The sequence below is a fragment of the Mastomys coucha genome, unplaced genomic scaffold, assembly GCF_008632895.1.
Source record: "Mastomys coucha isolate ucsf_1 unplaced genomic scaffold, UCSF_Mcou_1 pScaffold20, whole genome shotgun sequence".
Classification (NCBI taxonomy): Eukaryota; Metazoa; Chordata; class Mammalia; order Rodentia; family Muridae; genus Mastomys; species Mastomys coucha.
The window spans coordinates 92,734,719-92,759,128 of NW_022196903.1; the positions used below are offsets into that span (position 1 = coordinate 92,734,719).

At 44.3% G+C, this 24,410-nt stretch overlaps 1 protein-coding gene across 20 annotated transcripts in view; it reads right to left on the reverse strand.

Moving 5' to 3' along the window:
* Foxp1 (forkhead box P1) overlaps positions 1-24,410 on the reverse strand; it is a 600,509-nt gene that overhangs the window by 42,474 nt on the left and 533,625 nt on the right. For all 20 annotated transcript variants that reach the window (XM_031382737.1, XM_031382735.1, XM_031382736.1 and 17 more), the window contains one exon: positions 6,479-6,583. In XM_031382737.1, coding sequence (XP_031238597.1) covers positions 6,479-6,583 — 105 coding nt within the window. The remainder of the gene's footprint in view (positions 1-6,478; positions 6,584-24,410) is intronic.

The following is a 24,410-nucleotide window of genomic DNA, read 5'->3' on the forward strand; positions in this document are numbered from 1 at the left end:
ATTTCATTAACCCAGGTACCACAGGTGATAAAACTCATTTTTCCCTAAAGAGACAGCTAAAAAGTACCAGTTATACATTTATGAAGTACCAGCAATCAAAATTATGGATTTTCTAAAAGGTTTTTAACTACTTTTATTGAAAGGAAAATCGCTGTCTCAGACTTTTGCGACACTATTGCTAATAATAAATTTTACCATTTAGACATGGCCATAATATGGTAGACAGTGTCGATAAAAGTCCAGGACAGAGATGAGCCTTGTCTTCTAAATAAGGCCGGAAGTGAACACACGAGACACCTAAGGTAACTAAGGCTTCTCGAAGCATCTGTGGTCCCAAACATCTGCAACCTTCCCAGGTCAACGGTCAAAACTACTGCCAAACTTTTCAAGGCATGTAAGATTTAAATTTCATCTCTCAGTAACAATGCATCCAAATGTTTCTTGCTTCTTTTTCTCCAGTGATGTGGCCTGTTTGTTGTGGGCCTGTTTGTTTGGCAAATTTGTCTAAACTTTTCTATATAATATTCTCCATATCACTAGAGGGCACTGTGGTCTTTGGGCCACTTTGACCTCTTCAAGTACTAGAGAAGGTCTTGAACTCTTAAGAGAAGTCAAAAAGATTAAAGAAGCTGTTTTTTTTTTTTAATTTGTTTTGTTTTTAAAGGAAAAAGCATTTTCCCCTTCTTGGGAATACCCTGCTTTTATTCCCTTAAAAACAACTCTAGAAAACACAAGGTAATACTGTTTGTAAAACTGCTAAACTCATTTTGCAGTTTGCAAAGACTTCTCCCCTCAGATCTGCTGAGGGAAAATCATACCCATGATTCTGAAAGACTGCAAGGGTGAGGCTGTCCTTGATTTGCGCACACCCAAATCAAGGGCAGCTATCCCCACTTCTGCTGGCGGGTGTGTGCTCCTGAGCTAACTGGGGGTAATTTCCCTGTAGAACATTTAGGCGGGCCAGCCCCAGAGCCACAAATGGGTCTGAGACAATTTATGGTATCCGGCCTCCCTAGACATGTATTAGCATATACCTGGTTCCTTTAGCATCGCTTTGTTTTTCCAAAACCACAAACACAGTTGCTGGAATTTCGTGTGGAAGTGCTTAAGGGGCTGGAAGTTAACACCTTTGTGAGGCGTGCAGCCTCTCCACAGCTGTGAAACAAAGGCCTCTTTGTCGGGGATTTCTTGAAATGTTTTCTTAACATGTTCCAAGTAGTTTTAGGCAGGGAACTAAAGTAAACAAGATGTTACCATGATAAAAACACTTGTGAAAACAGGACAGAACACACTTAGTTTCTTTCACATGAAACTCTCTCCCAAGATTTAAAAAGTAAAATTCACTGGGGGGAAAAAAACCTGTTTAAAGCAATTTACCAAAGAACCCTCTTGTTCTGCCTGCAGCCCCCAACCTTCTGAAAAGGGTCAAAGTTCCATCCCTGGCCATTCTCTTCCACGCTACTCCCGTGTATCCCATCAGGGACCCGCGGAATACGTCTTTTGGCTTTCGTAAACAACACACATCTGACTAACGTGTAAAGACGTGTTTGTTTTGTTTGCCTTTGTCTGTATGGAACTTTTCTGCATGAAAAATAACCAAAAAAGGGGAAAAAAAATCTTTTCAAATGGAATACTATGCAAGGATACAAAGTGATCAAATCACACAGAAGACTAATTAGGAGGCTGGGGTGTCACTCAGGGTCTGGCAGGGCGCTGGCCCAGCATGCACCACGCCCTGGGTTCCACCTCCAAAGCGAGGCAGGGTGCGTAGGAGTGGGTGATTAATGGAGAGGAAGATACTGTGCCTGTGTCCAAGACACAACTGCAGCCTGGTCTGACCACACACTCGAGTTAGGAAATGGAGAGTGTGGTCCTAACTAAGAACTTTCCCATCCACTCTCTACCTCTCCAAAGCCTAATGGGAGCTGTGTGTTTTGTGTGTGTGTGTATGTGTGTGTGTGTGTGTGTGTGTGTCTTTAAGGGGAATAATCCTAACTCCATGTCCTTGTGGTGAACACTGATAGTCACTGATCTGGAAACAGAGACCGAGTGGAATGGAATGGAATGGAATGGAATGGAGAGAGGGTAAAGCAGAACAGCTTCACCTCTCAGAAGGCCACTAGCTTGCTTTTGTTCCCAGTTGTTGAAGGATTCAGAACAATGGCTACTAAGAGGCCATCAGAGCAAGCATGAGCATCTGCTGGCATGAACCCCCCAATACCAGTCACCTGACAACGCTGGGTGGGGAGATTTAGGAAAAAGAGAAGACAGTGCCCAGAACAAAAGTTTGTGTGGAGGAAGAAACAGGATATGAGCAGGGTCTCTGCATTACATTTCGAGCAGTGTACATCTCTGAAATTAAAGGTCCTGGGGTCACCTTCACCATAGGAACAAACCCTGTGGTGACGGTGTCATGTAAACTGTCTGGTTTTCATTTTCCATCAACTCTAATACTTCTTCATCAAGACGAGAAAAACACTTCTTGCCTTTGCCCTTGAGCTTTCTCTCCCTGACGAAGGCAACTGTCTACCTGGAGTTGTATCCTGAAGCACTTCTTCTGACCCCTGTGACAATGACACCTACTACTGGAGTCACACATCACTGGAAAACAAAAACTAGGCATCACGTTCCTTTCAGACACCAAACCTGTAACTCCAGGTTGGAGAACCCCAGAGCCTAGAGTGTAAAACCTGTGTGTGTTGGGGGAAATCGCAGGCCCTCCCATGTATGCATAGCCCCCCAGCTACCTAGCCAATAGAATCGAGGGGGCACAAAGCAGTGTTTAACTAGAAATATGGGGTAGAGCCAAAAATGTGACCCTAGGTCAGAGGCCATTTGCTGGCTGGTATGACGGGCATAGGCATGCTTGTTCCTTACTTGGACTCTGTGCCTGTTTTAGAGTAATGGGGGACAGGACTCAGGCCTGAAAAGTCTAATGTACTGACTCTCCACACACCCTCAGGAGTAGACCGTAAGCAACTTTTTACATTATTTCAGAGAACAATCAATGCCTCCTCTAAATACAAGGTTGGGAATGTCTGGATATTTAAAATGATTGCTCCTAAAATATACTTAAGTAGATGAGAAGTGCCAGTGTTTGTGTGCTGAGTAAAGACACGCCCCATGATCTGCCTTTGGAGTTTAACAGTTCTAAAGGATCATCATTAATACACCCAAGTACACGCGTTGAAAGGGACTGAGATCCAACAGATCTACACAAATGGCCACCCATAAAAGTAGGGCCATTCCTGGTTTGCCTTTAAAGCCAGGAGAAAGCAATTCACTCGCTTAAACTTCTCCCAAATGGCACAGGGCGAAAGAGAAGACTCTGAAACCAGAGCTCACAGTAGCTGGGTAACCTTGGTCGGGTAAAGCAGTCAAATTCTCTGCTCCCTACTGCCTTAACTGAGTATTCAAAATGCTACTATGACATTTTCCCAGGAAGCTGTGAGGACTAAATTAATATGTATTAATATACAGTACTACATATCTGAGACCGTGCCCATTGCATATTTAGGACTGTTTAACTATATACCATTAAGAAGTGACTAGTGTCAATTTGCTTACACCACGAGTTAAGAATGAAGGGGGGGGCTTATGGACAAGTAGAGGTGAGGAGGGTCTTCCCAGAACCTTCCACCTAGTAACTTAAGGAGAGATGCTTAAACTATTATTCTCTCATAACAGTGTTAGAGTGCAAGGAAACCACATGGCTTTCATTGGAACTGCAAGAGTTTTTACCTAGAACAGATAGCTTTCTCTTTGGGGCTGAGCCAAAGAGACCAAGTCTCCAAGGTGACTTTGCTTGTTTTCAACTTCATTAGGCAAGATCCTGAATCTCTGAGCATCTCAATCTTGCTGCAAAAGGAGGGAAAAAAATGAGACCGTAAACTGGGCTTCTGCCACGGGAATGTCCACTTCTGGTCTCCGGGTCCAAGTCTCTCATCCCCATCCCCAGATGCATCATGCCTATGAGTCTCTTTCCTCTGGAGGCAGAAATGGAGTGGAGTTTGGCGCAAAACTAGAACAGAGGGCTCAACCTGGACCCATGGCGGCCTCTACACAAGGCTAAGAAGAAAGGAGAAAAACCTGCACCTCGGAAGGGATAATGTCATGACATACAAACCTGGTTGTTGTTTTTTTGTTTTTTGTTTTTTTTTTTCCAATTCCAATTAGAAAAGTTCCAAGAATGAAGGCAAACAAGAGAAAATCAGAGCTCATGGGAACCCCAAACAACAGCACTCCCAAGCCACTTGGATCCTGACACACCTGGCGCTAGCTACAGGAGTTCCGGTCCACACCAGCTCATTTTCACCCACTGCCTCTATTCTTTTTCTTATAACAACTCAAGTCAGGTTTGTACAACTTGCAGATGAAGTCTTCTGAAAAAATGCTGGCACATAAGCAAACAGTAGGAAATAAGCAAGCTATATTGCAAGTTGATAGCGGGCACTCCAGTTCCGCTGAGCAAACAGGAACCAGGAGCATGTCATGCCATGTGTAAAACCACAATAAAGGCTGGAGAGAGGGTTTCCAACTCAGAGTCAGGCTCCTAACATCCTGAGTGGTGAACGGGCTTCTTGTTTGTAGGAGGTAAATCTAGGCTTCAATTCAAAAGATTTCTGCTTTTTTTTTTCCTCTCTCCGACTTTAGAAGTGGTTTGAATTATTCGCTCTTTCTATATCCTGAGGCCTTGCCATCACTTAACTGCCAGCTCACAGCGCATGAACCTATGACATGAAGATGATTAGGTTAGAAATACTTTGACCACTAACTAAAGTTTTTAAATGGGTCAAAGTGGGGAACTGGCAATGCCATTTCTGTCCCTAGAGCTGATGAGACAGGCCACACGAGTGATGACAGCAATTTTATAATTCAAGATTTTATAAACATAAATCATGTTGACCGATGCTGGTCAGCCATTCTATGGGAAGAGTGAAATCGGTAACGTATTTACTTGGCACTGGCACAGCCAGGGGAATCAGAGTTTCTGAGTGCATCCCGCCAAGCTCTTTCCTCTCATCGGATAAATGGATAAATACGATTAGGCAAAGGACAGGATGGTTAACAAAACAGATTCCATGAGGGAGCCATACAGAGGACAAAGCCAGCGCCCGCTTATCTAAATGCTAATGATGCAGTTGGCAAGGACGGTTGCTGCTCTAGAAGCTGACACTTAACTAGATTTTTGGGGCATGGCCTAAGTGTGCACTGACCATAGAATAATCTTGAAGTGAAGGATACAATATGAGAAGCTATGTAGTAAGTTCAAAGCCTCCCATAGCATTGCTTTTACAATGAAATATTCAGGTAAAAGTACCTGCAGGCAATACAGCAAGCATAGCCAGGGGTGGCTGCATTACAGTGTTCGTGTCTCATCCATAAAGATAGCCATAAAGGATGCTCTCACTGTAGAGAAACCATCATGTGCCCTGATGTATAGGAGCTTATATGTGATGCATGCTAAATAGAAGATGGTACTATTGTGGTAGCCTAGAGGAGAATTGGCCCTGTTAGGCTCATAGATATCAATGTTTAATCCCCAGTTACTGGAATTATTTGAGAAATATTGGGAGATGTGGCCTTGCTGGAGGAGATGTGTCACTGGGGGTGGGGCCTGAGGTTTCAAAAGCCCACACCAGGCTCAGTGCCTCTCTCTGCCTACTGCCTGCAGATCAGCATAGAAGGGCCTCAGCTACTGCTCCAGCACCATGCCTGTTTGCTGTCTGCCATTATAATCATAGATTCATCCTCTACAACTATGAGCCGGCCCCAATTACAGGCTTTCTTTTAAGAGCTGCCTTAGTCATGGTGTTTCTTCACAGCTATAGAACACTTAACGACTGTACTCAATACACTGGTCAAGGATTCAGCATACTGTTTATAAGTGATGCCAAGAACACAGGGTAATTGGTCAGATTTTTAACCGACTTAGTAGCACGGGAGAGGGAAGGGGACTCAGAGTTATAAGGCAGAGACTTATCAGCTCTACAGGTTGGGATGAGACAGCCTGAGTTTGTATCATACGTCTACTCATTCTTTCTGCAAGGAGAATGATCTAAAGAGAAGCCACCTAATACAGAGAGGTAAGAAACTAAAATGGCGGCACTGTCTCGGGATTCCCATGTCAAAGAAGGGGCCCAGTTACTTAACTACAAAGGACCAGTCACTGACACCAAATTTTCTAAAGTCAGATTGGGATATGTGTAAAACCAGGGAGAGCTCAAGACTTAAGGGTTCACAGTGGGCTTCTCTCTGCATCAGGGTTAGTCTCGAAAACTGAGTGGTTATTGGTGCCTTCCCTTTAAGTCTCCCTCCCATGGCAGCGCAACCCTCCAGGGATGATCTAAGTTCCTGTGATGGTGACTCAGAAGCCACCCTCTGAAGGGCTGTGTGACAGACTCAAGCAGAAAGACAACCTGATGGGTGAAGGGGGGACAGCAGGAGGGACAGAGAAGACAAGGCACATGATTCTTACTTTAGAAAGGCCGGGAAGTCGTCACAAACTGCTTCACAGCCTGGCCACTTGCATACGCCATGTCCATAGAGAGGATGGCTGTGGGGGTGCTCCTCATGAGACAAGCTGCAAGGAAACAAACAAGGAGAGAGAATGAGTAAAGCTCAGCCTGCAGACTCCACCTAGCCCAGGAGGGCACCTGACAAACCTCGGATTGTCATTCCCCGCGGAATCTAATTCATCTTGATAATTTTTTTCTTTCTTGTTTTTCTTTCCTATTCTTTTAAGCAAGAATTAAACTATGAGCTGGGAGATTATGTTCTAAACACATTTAAATATAATTACCTGATGTTGGGAACATACCTCCATGTGTGAAAAATGTCTGACAGGGTTTTGTTTGAAGCAAACCTCTCTACTCAGACAGCAAAGGCTGCTGCAAAAATGGCCATACTGAGTGTACATAATACGACTGGAAAGTCTGTATGAATCTGAGGCTCTCATATTTTCCACACCAGGACGTTTCGTGCTTCTTCCTCTCCTCTCTATGAAAATGGATTTCACAAAACTGAACTGCCCTCTCTTTCTTTTTTTAACTTAATCTTATCCAGGAAAAACTATTAAAATAAAAATATGCAATACCAAAAAAACTATTTTTCAGGGCAAATATGTCCATACCTATGACTGGCTTAGAATTCACCTGTGGTGGTGGGAAGTTTGTATTTCTCAAGTTACTGAGAGCAAAGTAAACGTTGAGAGTAAACGTGGGCCGGAAGGGGTTAATGCTCCAGTGGCGTTCCAATCGATAAGTAATGATCTGGCCACTAGGATTAAGTCAGGGGATGCTTTGATCTGAGCCATGTGGTGCACAGGGAGAAGGCTAGCAACAGTCTCACATATTCTCTCTATCCACATTTCCCTCAGACAAATTATTTTTACAGTCACTTCCACAACCTTAGATTTCATCAAACAGAAGTGTGGAGTGAACAGGAGTTCTGGCTTGTACTCAGGCATCCTCCCTTCACAGAAAGGTAAGGGATAACCTGTAACTTACTCTGCTGCCTCTCCTTGGTTTGAACATGTGTGTGTATGTGTGTGTGTGAGCGCGCGCGCGTGCATGCATGTGTGCATACATATGTATATGTATACATGTACGTACACACACACACACACACACACACACACACACACACACACACAGCTGTCTTGTACTTTATCCCACCTAGTGAGACTGCCTTTTCACGTGCTGCATCCTTAGACTGTAGGTACAAACTGACGCTCCTGGCCCTTCCCTTACAATATAACCAATCCACATCAAGCACATCCCAGACCTTCAAACCACAGAGATTCAGAGTGAACATGCCAGAAAGTCACGCCTCCCAAAGGCAATGAGGTCCCCCTATGCTTTTAAAATGACTTTGCAGAAAATCTAAAAACTTGAAAATACCAATGAGATACTTTTGCTCTAAGAAAGAAAATAAATATGGGAACCAAAAGAAAAATGACGTATGAGAAACAGCAATATGTAAAGGTAGCAGAAATATCCACCTTGCAAGAAAAGGAAATAAGCCAGAGAATAAGGCTAACCGTAGGGAAATTTGTGAAGCCAATGGCAGAGGGGCATAGACTAGGTACAGAGGGTAAATTTCCACTGGGCCCGACACAGGTTTGGGTTTGTGCATGAGCAGCTACAAATCACTAATAATCTTAGAATTGAAAGACTACTTCACCAGCACCAAATCCTCATGCAATCTAAGAGTAAAGATAAATCTAAGAGTAAAATAAATCTAAGGCACGATTTATTAAAGATGCTTTTCTGAATGCCTTCAGTAGACTCCCTACCCCACTAATTATTTTCTCTAGCTATCTGATGAGAGGCAAATTGAAGTATTCTGCTAGTTTTATTAAAACATATATGCATGTGTGTACAAATGTGTATATATAGAAAAATTTGGAAAATACTGAGAATATCTTAAAATATGTGTAAGTGTACAACTTTGGACAGACTAGAAGGCATGAGGAGCCATAATCTTTACACTTAATGCCATTTTGCTTTGTAAACATTTAAATTTCTTAGTTTTAATGTGGATGTTTTATCTGCATGTACACATGTGTAGCATGTGGATGTCTGGTGCCTGCAGAGGTCAGAGGAGGATGACAAGATCCCATGATATTAGAGTGAGTTTATGAGCCACCACGTGGGTGCTGGGAAGTGAACTTTGTTCTGCTGCAAGAGTAGCATGTCCTCTTACCCCTGGGCCATCTCTCTAGTCATACTGTCCTTTTGTAAACAAAACAACATTCAAGTTATCAACTAGTGTCCAAAACTTTCACTATTGATCAGGAACATGGAACCACCTCTGCATCTGACTTTAACCATTTCTGTAATTTGGACACGCAGATTTCCACTTATGTATTCCTATGCTTGCAAGTAATGTCAGAAATAAAATCTATTAGGCTAAACATCTTGGCATACACTGATATCTACCAAAAGACACATTCAGAGAAACTCAGAATCAACCAATCAATGATACTAAGATTGCCTTCACTAGGAAGCCAGCATCGGCTGTGCCTGCTGAGGGCCTGCACCTAACCTGCACCGTCATCCACTATCTGTGGTGTGTGTTTGTCAGTGTAGAAGCCAGGAGCCTTGGCTACTGAGAACATGAAATTCTTATTAGCAGTCAGGAACTGTAAATGGCGCTCCATCTAGTCAAGAATTCTCAAATTATCAATGCCATATGCTCACCACAATGCTTGCTGCCCGCCTGTTTTTCGGTTTTGTTGTTGTTGTTGTTTTGTTTAGATGAACTTATGAATAAAAAAACTGTTTCCCTCCAAGTGTTTATTTCTACTTCAACTTGGAGTCAGCTGGAGAATGGAGAGAAGACTTAGGTCCTGATACCCGAAGCCTTAACAACCACCCACCCCGTGCACAGAAGCACAGGCTTATTTGTTAATTTAACTGACACCACCTTTCCTTCTTCTGAAAAGATCACATGGTCTTGTTGTCACAGTGCTGAGTTGGCTGGCACAGTATCGGCTCACCCACCCCGCCCTACATATCACTGGTCACATTTTTGTGGTCACTGCTCTGCATCTCACCGGCTTTTCCTATGTAACTGAAAACATTCGAATGTTCCACTGTCTGAAGAAAATCGTTACGTTTAGATGGAAGAAGAGGTTGGCAGTGGCACCCCAGTGGGACCTCTGGAAAAGACTCTTCAGAGACCAACAATTCAACCCTGGGAGATGCACTGGGAGCCAAGGAAGGTTGAGAATTACCTCACAACTTCTTACACCTTTTAGGAGGTTTTTATTTGGGGGATTGTAGGAACCTGCTGACAGGCAATTGTTAAAGGTTGCATACACTCACACTAAGGTAGGAAGAATAGCAAGCACCACTCGAGACTAGATTCACAGCCTGCCATTGGCTCTGCTGTCACAGGAAAAGCTGTAGGGACAGCAGGGACCACAGCTGAAGTTGGCTCCCCAAGTCATTCCGTATACCAGTCAGCCAGGAGTTTCTATGACTATATCTGGATCGGAACTCCAATGTTTCATTAAGAGAGGAGAAGGAACATTAGCTTCACACTGCTTCTGCCTTCTGACAAAAGGGCTACAAGAGAAAACCCAAACTCATCAACTTCAGTTCAGTGGTCACACGAGCTTCTGATAGAGGCAACCAAGACTCAGCATGATATAAACTGGTCACAGGTGACCATAAGGATAGAGTGGACCATTAACGTCTGTGAGAAATGCTCACCAGGCTGGCTTTTAAGATGCTCAAACATATTTACCCCAAATGAAACTATGAAAAGTTCGGATCAATTGGTCCTCTCCTTTCTTCACTTCATTTCCCATCCCCCTCCCTCTCTCTTTTTTTTTTTTTTTCCCAGATAGCGTTGAACTCCACATAGCCAAGAATAACCTTGAATTCCTGATCCTCCAGTTGCCAACTGCCAAATTCTGGGTTTACAAGTGTACACTAGATTATGCCAGGCTTTGGGTCAAATGTTCAATAAAATTTTAGTTTGTTTTACTGTAACTCTCAGGTTGAATATTCCTAGAGGCAGCAATCACTCATTCTCACATACTGAGCACCTCATATTGTACTCAACAAATGGTGTGGAGATTTATCAATGAGAAGACAGCAAATGCCTCATCCTATTTCATTTTTGTATGGTGATATACTCAATATTTTTTTCTCTTACTCTTGTAGGTAAAGACCAGCATTATGCAAACCCCCAGGAGAAAATATTGCTGAAGACAATTTGTATTACTAAATTTTACTCAGTCTATGTGGAACATAGATATGTTCCAGAAAAACCAATTGATTTAAATCGTTTCTGATAATCCTTGCTACGTAAAAACTAAATATAATTCACCACAAGAACAGTGGTAGCGCTGCAGACGTGAAGGAGTCAACGTGCCAGGGAAAGCATAATTACATACAGATATGAGCTAACTCCTGACACTACATGGTACTTATCAATGCGTTTACATTTGCTCTGGGGTGATGCCTCCGTTTCCAATGACATTTGCTATGCTATTTCCGTTCGATTTATTTTTCTGACACTGACATACACCAGCCACGGTCTTTACTTCCACATTGGTGGCAGAAAAGATTTTCTTTTCAGTCAGTGCTGGAACTTGAACCCTGAGCCTGCTGAATACTGGGCGAGCGTGCTGCCCCTGAGCTACATCCTCAAGCCTCTGGGGGTTAGCATGGATGAGTGAGTTCACCGTACACTCCCCCGTTCACTGCCAGGTAAAAGTGGAAACAGAAATGATTCTTGTCAGCATGCAGACTTCAGTGGTGTTCAAGCTATGGGTCCGTCCCTGAGGTAGCCAAAGGAAGGGCAATTCTTGACTAAGGAGACAGACTACAGACCTCACCAATCAAACATGTCCTGCCAACCTACACATCAGCTTTGCTACAGAGACCAATTCCTCCATCTGCAAAGGCTGCAACTAAATATTTAACACAAGCGGTACGCACGTGTGTTCTGAGTCTCCCCTAAGCTCAGGTTTGTCCTATCCCAAATTTGCCTACCCGGTCTTTTAAAACTTGATTCATTCGTAGCAAGAGCCAACAGTAGTGTCTCCTGGTGTTCGCCCCTCTCCCTACCCACCCATCACACCAAAATTATAAACTGTACTTTAGTTTGCTGGCACGCACTTGATAGGTCAAGTCATGGAGAGCTAAGCTGATCTTTTTTGTTAACTGCTTAAGATCACCATTTTGCTGTTGCGGCTCCATAGAATCATGCTTCGTATATTGAAGAGTTTACCCACCTAGAATATGTATCTCAATGAGTTTGTGTATATTTGGAGTTACGGAACCATTACTGCAGACTCATTAGAAAATAACTGTATCGTCCCTGTACCTAGCCACAGGCGCTCCCCCTACCTCCTCCCTGCCTACGGACCCCCTATTATCTGCTCCCAGGTCCCAGACATTTGCCTGTACTGTACATTTCTTATAAACATCAGACAATATGAGCTCACTGTGTATGGCTTCTTTCACTTAGCATCTTTTAGAGGCTAACATATCCAAATGGCAGCCTTTTCTGGCTCAATACTATTCCACTAGATTTGTGTAGCACATCTTTAAAGCCAATAATTACTTAGTGAACAATCTGGGCTGTTTCACTTGTTGGCACCTATGAACACTGCTGCTACAGGTATGTCCATTTATATACGCCCATTTAAACATATTTAAAGTTTTTTCTCGGAATTTTATGTATGAATACTATATTTATATCAGTTGTACCCCACTCCTTCCTCCTACGCACTCCTAACTCCCTCCCAAATTCATGACCTTCCTTTAATTGTTATTATTATGCACATATGCACGTCTAGTGAGTCCACTTAGTACAGTTCTTATGTACATGTGTTTAGGGTTGACCACTTGGCACTGGGTAACCTCTCAGGGAACTCATCCCTAGAGAAGACTGAGTCTCCTTCTCTCCGCAGCCTTTAACAGCCTGTGGCTCTTCATCTCAGGGTGGGGCCTTGTGAAATTTCCTTCATCCACATTGGCAGGTGGGCTGGGTTGGCAATTATGCAGGCCTAGTTTAGGGAAGCATGTTATTGAGATCTCATAGGTGCAGCCTCCCTGTCCAGACTAGAAGACACTGTCCTGCCACAGGCATCCTGGTCCTCAGGCTTAGACACTTACTGCACCCTCCTCTTTTTTTTTTTTTTAAAGTAATTTCCTTTCATATTCTGATCATGGTTTCTCTTCCCCCATTCTCCTCCCCACTCATCCAACTCATTGCCCTCTCTCTGTCTCCATCTCTCTCTATTTTTCCCTCTCTGTCACTCTCTCTTCCTCCCACCCACCTCTCTCTTTAAAAATAAACAGGCCAATAAAAACAAAAGCAAATCAACCAGCCAGAAGACACATTTAGAAATAAAACTGTTGGGCTGTATAATAACTTTAATTTTATTTACTTACTTATTTGTATATCTCTCTTTCTCCCCTCCTCCTTTCCCCCTCCCCCTCTCCCTCTTCCTCTCTGGCTGGATTTGAATTACCATCCTCTTTCTCCATCTCTCAAGTCCCGGATTCCAGGCTGGCCATGCATATCTGGTTATATGGTAACTTGTTCCAGGCCCAGCACTAACTTACATCCCACAAGGGCTGCTGCACCCCCACCTTCTCCCCAACATTTGCTATTGTAGCCTCTCATTTATTCTCCAGCTTATGTGGAAGGACAGCTTATCCCCCCCCAACCCTCCCAGTTCACACCTGCTAAAAGTAAGTAACAGGAATGAGTGTGTTCTGGCTGCCTGGCCATTTGTGCATCTGCCTTAGAGAAGTGCCTAGAGAAATTTCTTCCTTAGACAAATACTCAATTCCTCTGCCTATTTTTAACTACATTGTTTTACTGTTGCTTTTTTTCTCTTCTTCTGGATACAAATGTTTCAACAGCTGTAACTGCAAATATTTACGCTCATTTGGACTGTCTCCTACTTTCTTGATGGTGTACTATGAAGCACACAAATTTTTAATTTCGATAAAGTCCAATTTATGCATTTTTTTTGTTGTTTCCTTTCACTTTGGACATAACATTCAAGACACTGTCACCTAACTGAAGGTGGAAAAGATGTTGGTTTCTGGGAGTTTTGTAGATTTCTCTCTCCATGCTCTGTGACCCACCTTGCATGGCAAGGGTTTGGTTCTATCCTTTTGAATGTCACCTAGAACAATCTAAGGAAAAGATGACTGCATTCTCATCGGAGCGGTCCAAGCCTTTGCTGATGGTCAACTTAACATAAGTGTGAGATTGTGTTTTGAATGAACCCAACTGGCTCCAGATCCCTTTCCTGTGTAGTGTCTCATTCTGTTCACAAAAGATCTGTAAACCTCATTAAACGACCCCTGAAATGAAATCCAGTGGAAAGATAACTTTGGGGTTTGATGAGTGGGAACAGGAATAATACATTTTTAATTAAAATAAAGCCTTAGCAACGGGACATCTTGGAGAATTGAAGGCCTACAGGAAAACCTTTCCTAGACACTGATCTTTCATGGGCTGACAAATCCTTCCAGAATGTGCTGTGGGTGCCTTTGACACAGAAGTGGACATATATGTGTGTGTGTACTATTTCTACCTAGGGAGTCAGGAGCTCATCCAATGAAGTCTCCATTTGTTGATACCGCTGGGCTAATGGCTTCTCTCCTCACCCTCTCTACTTCCTCATTAAAGACAGAAGGAACCAACCACACAGGAAGCCCTCCCTGTGGTATAAAAAAAAAAAAAAAAAAAAAAAAAAAAAAGCAACAAAAAAACTCAACCAAACTTCTGCCAAGAACACCAGCTAAACTATGTCCACGTGGCACATCGTGTGCCCTATCAGCCAACAATAGTTCAGAGAGTGGATACCACGTGAGATATGCTTTCTAGTGAGGTGTCATGCTATCTACAGTGCTGCTGTGGGACAGGAACAGGCTGCTACCCTCTCATCCATCCCCTTGACTGCTACAAATACATGGGACCAATGCCCCTTCTAACCTCCTAACCGAGTCTCCTCTATCCCTATCAGGCCATTTTCTTTGTTCCCACCACTTCAAACTTGCACTGAGGGAGCGAGCGGACAGCCCGTATTTATGAAACTCTGGCTCTGATATGCATCCAGTGTGCTGAAGATGGAGGCCCCTTTGTCCATGAGTACCCCATGGCTCATGACTGCTCAAGGCTGTTATTTTCCCAGTGGCCTCTTTTCCATGTCCCCAACCTTCTTCAGGTTACATAGTAACCGTGTAATCACAGATTCATGCGAACCTCACGTGTCTTTGGGTAGGAAGGTTCTGCACATTCCCAGCCCAAACACTAAATGAGATGCTTCGGATGTCCAGAAATCTTTTCCCTTGATGCACAGTTCCAGGGCTGTCTGTTACAGTGATAAAAGCACCTTGCATTAGCATTAACCCACACTCATAATAACAACAAACGTTAATGGGAGCCAAGGCTGTTTGAAGCTTTTCCACCTATTCATGCCATTCTTCAATGCTGACTTACTAAAACAAAACAAAACAAAACAAAACAAAACAAAAACAAATGAAGGGCCAGGCAGTGGTGGCACACGCCTTTAATCCCAGCACTTGGGAGGCAGAGGCAGGCAGATTTCTGAGTTAGAGGCCAGCCTGGTCTACAGAGTGAGTTCCAGGACAGCCAGGGCTACACAGAGAAACACTGTCTCGAAAAACAAAAAACAAAAACAAACCAAAACAAAGGGAGGGAAAGGTTCCTGTTTGTTTCCTTCCTCTCTCCCACTTTTTACAGCCCTTACCCGCTGCTTTGCCACGATGTTAGACATTCAATGAGACTCTAAGCACCATTTTAGAAGCTTCTTAGGTGTAAATATGAGAGGAAATTCTTGATTTGAGAGTTTTCTCTTTTTTTTTGATTTGTTTTGTTTTTGTTGTTGTTTTTTTTCAAGACAGGGTTTCTCTGTGTAGCCCTGGCTGTCCTGGAACTCACTCTGTAGACCAGGCTGGCCTCAAACTCAGAAATCCACCTGCCTCTCATAATGTAAAACAGGAATCAAAAGCTGTCCAACTTTACATTTATTCTCAGAACGTTTTGGTTTTCGTGTGTATATTAATCCTTATGTGCGGTATATGCACACTCGTGTATGCGGGCACACGAGCCTGTCTGCAGGGAGGGCAGAGAAGTCCTTTGGGTGGATAGAATACTCTCACCCTTATTACCTTGAGACTACCTTGGAGTCTAAAAAGCCCCAAAGGTCTCTTGTTTCTGCATCCCACTTTGCTAGGGTTACAGACAAGTATGTTGTCATGTCTAGCTTTTTACATGGTGTTACTGGGGATTTGAACTCAGGTCCTCATGCCTGCGCAACGAGCACCCTTACTCACTCAAGCTACCTCCCCCAGCTTTGGAGTCTTTTCATACTGTGCTCTATTGACTGGAGGTCCAACCACAGGTCAGGTCCATTTTTTTCAAGTTTTATTCTGTAGCAGAAAGGTCTGGGACCTGCCTACAGAGGAGCAAATGCGATGTGGGAGCGGGAAGTCCAGTGACTCACTCCTGCACGGAGATGTGCTCCACACAGCTCTGTACAACCTTTCTTCTTTAGTGTCCCAGAGATGCCTCTAGAAGCAAATAGGCATCTTATTTCACAACCAAGTATTTACAAATAAGGAAGATGGCACACGGTACAGCCTTAACTGCCCCTTCTCACTCCTAGCTACTTGTTCGTTACTAGCCAGTTCATTTCTTCTGAGATTCTGCCACAAAGAGAAGGGGGCAGGGGCTGTTTTACTGCAGCTCACTAACCCATTTAGCAAGAGGAAAGATGGACACAACAGGACAAACGCACAGGCTTTTTCTTTCATGGAGAAACCCTCAACAGTCCTTCCCAGAGAGCTCATCTTCTCAATGGCCTGCTCCCTTCCAAATCATGTTATCTACAGAATTTCACACTCCCTGGTGACTCGATACTCACCAGGACGACTTGCAACTGAAACGACTGTGGATTAATCTACTGAGTGCCAGGTCTGTGCTTTTAATCAGTAATAGAGATTATTATTCATATCTGTTCTCAGCATTGTGCCTTCAAACGAGTTCAGGTGACTCCCCTAACTAACCGTGACTTCTGAAATACACTTCTGAAATACAAGTGGTTAACTAAACTGCCTGTGCCCAGGCTGCTTTTAATGGCTGCTCTGATTGCGCAGTATCATGACAAATGCAGGTTCGCTTGTCCTGCAGTGGCCTCGGGGCCTGGCCCACTCCCGGTGGGCTGGATGGGTCTAAATAAGTATACAAATACTCCTTCTCTCTCCTAATGCCCTCCTGCTTATCTAGATCACAAGGAACTGTGCTCAATGTGTTAGCATCATAACTGCTCAGCCTTAACATTTTATGAATGCTGTTAAACAAAATGTTAACTAAGAAGCAGTTAGTGGGGGGCTGGAAAGATGGCTCAGTAGTTATGATCATGGGTTGCTCTTCTAGAAGACCCCACTTTGATCCCAAGTACCCACAACTATCTGTAGCTTCAGTCCTAGGGAATTCAATGCCTTCTTCTGGCCTCCTGTGCCCATATGCTACACAGACATAAGGTAGGCAAAACACCCACATAGATAAAATAAAAATAAAGGCTAATTTTTTTTAAAGCAGTAACAGGTACATAATACATGCCCAAAGTTGAACAGAAGAGGAGAAAATTGACCAGGCTTAGAATAACTGTGAAGGGCTCAGGACATTCAACACATTCGCTCCAATACTATTCTAAGACCAGCCCTTCTCAAACATGATCCAAGATATAAATCACCTAGAGATGGTAGAATCTGATGCAGAAATCCAGGAGAAGAGCCCGGGAGTCTACATATCTAGTAAGTTCCTGGAGTCACTGGTGTGGCTGGGCCATTCAGACGTTTAAATTTAAATGCCAGGAATCTTAAGACACCCCTTGTTTGTGGCTAATCTCATAAGGGCTGGGCTTAAAGATGGCACTCAGAACTATCTTCTATCAAATGTGGTTTGCAATGCAAGGCTGAGATACAGAAACAGGTAACATGGTGGCATGTGGTGGCCTTACTGTTTAACAGCTACAGGCTCCTAAAAATGCTCACGGGGGCCCCCGTGACATGCAAGGCTCCTGCTGCTTCTGAAGTACATACAAACATCTATCAACAGGAAAGGCCACTGACGGGTCCTTCTCTCTCTCTGTTTACCAAACACTAACTTGGACCAGGAGAGACATGTCGAGCCATAGCTGCTGAGTTCTATTTGCCAAGTATCACACTGGTCAAGAATATTCCAGCATACATAGCTGAACCCACAAACTGGACAATGCCTCAGAACTCTAGATCTGCTTTGGGTATTTTCTAAGCCTGGATTCAACCCTTGCACCTGGAGGTAAACGAATCTGTATAGGAGATAAAGAGACTCAGGAGGACAATGGGAGCAAAGTTGGATTTTTTTCCAGAAACTAGGGTGTCCCATGCAAGCTGGATTTAGAAGCACCAAGTACAGTATATATGGAGGCAAGTTCCTTTTCCTCTATCAAAGGAGGAAATCCTATTGAAATTCCCACATGTAATGAACATGCCTTCCCCAAAGGTGTGCTGACAAGGCCAGAAGGAACAGGTGTGAGCCAGGAGACACACAGACACAGTGTATGTGTAGGAGATGACTTCACAAGTGCCATGTCAGAGGAGACGTGTTTGCTTTAACTTTTTTAAATGACTTACTTTAAAGAGAACACCACAAACAATCCTGCAAGTAAATATGCCAAACCCCACAACAGAGAGAGGCACCTGTTAATACGACTGTGGAGTCACAGGCTAAAGCCTCCAGGAGAACCGTGTGTAGCTGTATGCCTAGCTTTTCTATGTTGACACCATCACAACACCAAAAACTCTGAAGACATACTGCATGTTTGATTTTGCTGAGGAAGAACCTTCTAGTCATCCTACATGCACTCACAGGTAGGACTCACAGGGGCCTCCACTCCCAAGACTGCTGTATCCAGTGCTTATGAGCAGAGCTGGTTACTGTAGAGGTAGGGCCATCTCACGTGTGGGCTAGCTGCGTGGCTGGCCATCAGCTGGCTGTTCAGCACTGGAGGCCCAGTACCACACCTGGCAGTGTATTTGGAAGTTAACCTGCTTCACCCACCGATCCTATCACCAGTGCGACCTGAAATATCGTGCCTCCTGCCAGGCCACCCCCCCTCCCACCCCACCCCACCCCACCCCTGTCCCCAACTGCCCTGCCTTTTCTAAGCTACACTGACTGACAGGAACTTGGTATCTGTGTTCCAACTCATAAGGAGTGTGTGGAGCACAGCAGAACAATGGGATGGGGTAGGGGTGGGGCGAACTCTAGAACTCTAGGTTGGCCAGGGTCTTCAGACCTCAGTGCCGCACGCGGGGCAGGTAGTGACAGAGGCAGAACACCTGTATTTGCAATGTGCTGAGTGAGGAAATAAACAAATGTAAAGGGTGAGAGGCAGCCGAGATCCAGCCATTGTTCTGGGCACCAGCAAGGCCTGTTCAGAGCTGGTGACTAAGGCTTTCTACCATTGGCTGTATGAACACCAGTGTCTCACTAAGAAAGCAGAAAGCTTTCCAAGGAGCGCTGTGAGCAACTGTGTCAACACAGACACAGGGGCCACTAATCCAAAAGTTATTAACACCACCAGGCAGGGATCTCCTTCTCTGTGTGTGCACTGGTGAGTCACGGGGTCACCGTGGAACCCTGGCCACATGTCAGAGGAGCCAACGTGTACCACCCGGAACACCAAAGAGCGGCTCAGCTGAAGATTCCAACACCATTGCTTCAAGTGTCAGTCAATGAGAAACTTCCGGAAGTTACCTCATTCTCCAGAGGTGGAAGTCTCATGCATGAGCATCCAGGTAGGGAGACAGAGGAGACAGGAGAGGAAGGAACAAGTAAGCATAGGACACACTGCCACTTGCTCAAAACCATCATGCTTTTGTGTTTCCTCAGTGACGATCCCCCCACCCCCACCCCGAAGATGCTAATTCATAAATGTTCACTGGGTAAGCAACACGGTTCAGAGTTCCCAAATCAAGATACATGCAACTTCCAAGTGGCTAATAGACCACAGAAATCTCTAAAGCATGTGTGGATCTAGTTCTTTAATGTGTGTAGGTGTACACACATCTTATTCTCTCAGCCTCGGATATTTTAGCATGGGTAGTATAATTGGAATATGTGTATACCTGATTCACAAAAATCACTTAACAGGAGAAAAATGTTGTTTTTTTATTTTTAGTTGATGGTGAAGAGTGGTATGGGCTGGGAATGAGATGTAGGGACTCTTACTCTGAAATGGTTATGTCCAATTCCCCAGCAGGGGAGACGGGATTGAACAGGAGGACTCTAGCAGAGTGCTGTGATATGTCACCTGGGTCTTCAAGCCTCTGTAGGAGCTCAGGCAAGAGTGGACTCACAGCAGACAGACAAACACAAATAAAGGGCTTTATACAGACAAAACCCAAAGTGTGCCTAGAGATAACACAGAGGCCACCCCCAGGATCCTTTGTGCGGGGCCACAGCCTTAAGGTCTTCTCTCTCTGGAACGGTAAGTCTTGGCAGCGAGACCCAGATTTTCCCAGGTGCCACACTTTACACTCACTCCTGTCCCTCTCAACAGTGGGAAGACATCAGCAAGAACCCTCACATGCCCATAGAGGACAGCGCAGCACACAGGTACTAAGAGGTTTCTCAGAGAACAGCCGATAAAGACATCAATTTTTAGATCCTCACCTTCACCTACGGAATCAAACACCCCTGCAGCTCAGTCAGCCCTCCCGGTGTTTCTGGCCCATGTTGCTTTAAGCTTAAAGTCTATACTGCACAGAGACCTAACTGTATTGCCTGTTAGGAACCTCTGCAGGTAATGCCTCAGGCCACCCAGATGGACAGACAGGCAATGAGTGGGCCAAAGGGATGGGGAGTACTGAAGGGCTCTTAATGGGTTTGTGCCCATAGAAATCTCACTGGTCCACTTTCTTGCCCGTGTCACACCCAGTCCCTGCAGTGGATTTAGCACCTACCAAGCACCAGGCTGGTTGTGATGGGTGACAAGGATGTTGACATTAGAAGAGACAGCTGAACTTCTCCCCACTGGGGGTCCAGTGCATTTGAAATCCTCACAGGAGGCGCACGTGTGAAGGGGTAACTGTACTCTGCTTTCCTGCTAGCAGCCATTTTTATTTTTAGCAGATCATATACTGTGTTAGATTCAGCTGCATGCTTCTGTCACAAGTGTCTGTCTCCACATTTGTCTCTCTGGTTAAACTGCGATCCTGAAGGGGAAGGGCTGTGTCACTGTCATCTTTTAATACCCAGAAACTATAACTGGGACAAAACACATGTGTTCTGAATCTGTTGGTATGTATATTGAATAGTAATGACAGCAGTGAGTGTTGATGGGGTCCTACTGTGTGCAGGCAACTAGAACATTTATAAGTTCTTTGTTTGCCATGGTTTGATCTATTGGACAGACCTACTATGACACATCACATTGACTCCAGAGATAGAAAACAGGGGCCCATCAGGAGAAATTAACTTGGTCTATACAGCTTGGCCTTGGTGGGAATGCCCCTAACATCTCCCCACACAAGGACCCTGACCTAAAGAAGACAGGTAATGTGGCCTGTCAGGGGAGGCTCTCCTTCCGCCTCTGCCTCAGGCCCTTTGTTTCTGCTGTGTCCTGAAGCTGAAGAGCTAGTCCTTCACCTGATCACGGATCATTCGCTGGCTCTGCATTGCCCATTTATCCAATTAGTGACCTCAAGTCCACACTGTAACACTTAGCTCCTTCCTGGGCCTTCCTGGCCCATTTAACTGTCTTTTCATTACGGAGTTGTATTTTCTCTATTTCTCTTCTACTGTAGTGTATCTTCCCCAAGGAAACACTCTGAAACTGCACATCTGTAACTCTCAGAGTCCAGACGCCTGGCATGTGGTTGCCACTGGGCAAGTCTGGTCCGACAGATATGTCAGTTACTACTGTCCCCTGACTTGTGTCCTACTTAGAAACATATATATATTTTGGTTGTTGTTGTTGAACTCTGGACAACTTCCCATTTGTCCCTTGTTAAGTTTCTTTTTATTCCAGTCTGTACCATCCTCTAATTTATTCAAAAGCCACTGGATTCTCCCAGCTCTTGGTGTCAATTTTTTTCTAATTAAAGTAAACTGCCATTTATCTCTCACACTGATCTTTAACACGAGATGTCTCGTTCTTGTCAGAGCTATGACTCATATGGAGAAATGTGAGTTGAATATAGGGGCTCATGTGCACCAGAATGTTCCCATCGATGGTTTAGACACAAAGGAGAGATGTAACCACAGACGTGATGTACAGTGACCTTGAATTGTACCAGGAACTCAGCCCGCCTCCCTGAAAGCACACGCTGCACACTTCATTTCCCCTAAGCACGTGTTAGGGAGCTTTCTTCCTTCTGCCAGCCACCTCAGGTCCTCAGCTCTTTCACTACTCACAGCCAATGTGGAAAACACAAACTGTGTGAGAGACTCCCTCAAAGATAACCTCCAGGGTAGTTTTTAAAATGGAAAGGAAGGAAAGAAAAGAAAGAGAAGGCAGCCTGCCTGGAGACGGCTTCCCTTGAGGACTATAAAGGCCTGCAAGTTGAAGGTCAAGAGAGTCTGTTTGTTTAGGGAAGTCTTACAGGTAGAACACATCATGGTCCACAGTTGCCATGGGGTCTGTTTACCAAACAAGAACATAAATAGTTACACAAAAGCAGAACATGATGTGGGGCCAGTGTCTAAAGGGAGCCTGTTTGTGGTGCCTTCTGGTGAAATGTCCCAAGTGTCTTTAAAACCGTCCCTCCTTTCACCTCAGAGTCATGGAGGGTCCCTCACTCTCCAGGGGTACATTTTACTTTCACCATTCTAATGCTTGTCTGTCTGTCTCTCTGTCTGTTGTCTGTCTGTCTCTCTCTCTTTCTCTCTCTCTCTCTAACACACACACATACATATCACTTTCTTTTTTCTTTTTAATTTTAAGATTTAGGAACCAAAATTATTTAGCTCAACAGTTCAAATTGGACAATAAAAGCATTTACTATTTGTAAGGAAGAAAAACCACAGAGACCAAGAAAATAATTTCAGTGTCTGGAAGAATTTTAGTACAAGCATGTATTGCTTAGGCTGAGTTACTCCTGAATGAGAGCCTAGAAAGGTCTCTGTGTGGGAAGTTAGCTGACTCCCTATTCATCACGGGGGTTTTGTGCACTAGAATGCTGCCTGATCACTTAACCATGTGCTCCTGAAACTGAATACTAGGTAAACAAGGGGTGTGTGTGTGTGTCATAAGTTAGGAGAGCACATGAAAGTGCTTGCATGTGTTACTGTATGTGTGTGTGTGTATGTGAAAGAGAGAGAGAGAGAGAGAGAGAGAGACACGCATGCTGGCTGGTCTACAATTAAATATTCCAGACGAGGGAGGCGGCATGAACAGAGCCTGACTCTTCACACTACATTGACCACGGTCCCCACCCGGCACAGCCCTGATGCCTTTCTGTGAATGGGACAGACTGCCATATGGATGAAGACACTGAACAAGCTGTACAACTCTTGGCAACATGTGCCCGGGGGATTGTCCCATATTAACGCCACCTGGGCTGTGGCAATTGTGCTCTGTCTGTGCCGTGGCACTGAGCGGCCCATAAGGATGTTATTTCTGAGTACACACAAAAAGGAAAATTGCAGTTAGGAGAATTCTCTGGCTAGCGGATGTGTTGCTCAATTCCCGAAGTAGTTTCCCAAAGGAGCGGTTATCTTCTGTATTCACACGGGCAGAAGTGACAGGCGGGAACACATATTAACAATTTCCCTTTGTGAGCTCTTGCTATTGTTTTAATGAGGAGACTACACTCTATAATATACTTGGGCCCTGACTGATCACAAAAGGGGATAGAATAAAGAACTTCAGGCGATGCTGTACATATGTAACGTGCTCGTGTGAATCGCCCTGGTGAGCCAGCCTGCAAAAGGGGCTTCTTTCCTACAAAGGCCAACAAAGCCAGGCTTGGGGGAAGACAGATGCAAAAAACAAACACTGCACAGAGCAGCCGGGGAACAGCGATGATGATCGTTTTTATGAATCTTGAGATGACAGCAACATGACGTCCCAGCACTGGCCCAGTTACTGACTTAGGAACATGGGAACTTGCCATTTATAAGAGAATAGACCGGCACTGAGACCTAGCCAAGTCACACGCCTGCCTAGGTGGACATTTTAGGCTTCCCTTTCTTCTCTCGATGGTTAATGCCCACTGAAAAGCCACTTCTCATCTAATCCAGGTGCTAAAGGTGTGAGGTTCAGCATGAGCCATTATAAGTAAAGAGTAAAATCCCAGTACCATGGGGGCCATTAAGGGTCCCCAAAGCCTGGCTCTCGATTCCCTGGTGGGTATTCTCTTTATACCCTCAGTGAGCTGTCAGTGTTAGAATATTTGCAAATACATGTTTGGGGTGGGGTGGGGACAGCAACCCCAGAGTGGGAAGGTGCCACTCACGGATTAGGTGATGAACTCCCATTGGCAATGGTCTTGCACTAAAAGAGAATGTCCACAAGATCACAGACTACGAGGCCTCAAATATTATTTGGAGTGGAAAACCTGGCAGATTAGACACAGTTGGGGATTCGTATCATCCAATATTAAAAAGGGGGGAGGGAATTAAAATCAGCTAAATTTAAGAGAAACTTATAAAATGAACATAACTCCTCACGCCAATGATGTCATTTTATTGGAAAGCATTTGTCAGTTAAGCATAATAAACAGGGTAAGATTTATAGAGTCTAAGGATACTATGTTATGATAAAAGGCACTTTATTGAGGTAGCACACAACAGCTGTTAGAGAATGATCCTTGGCTTTTTTTCCCCCTTCTTTTAATCACTTCACAAAGTGA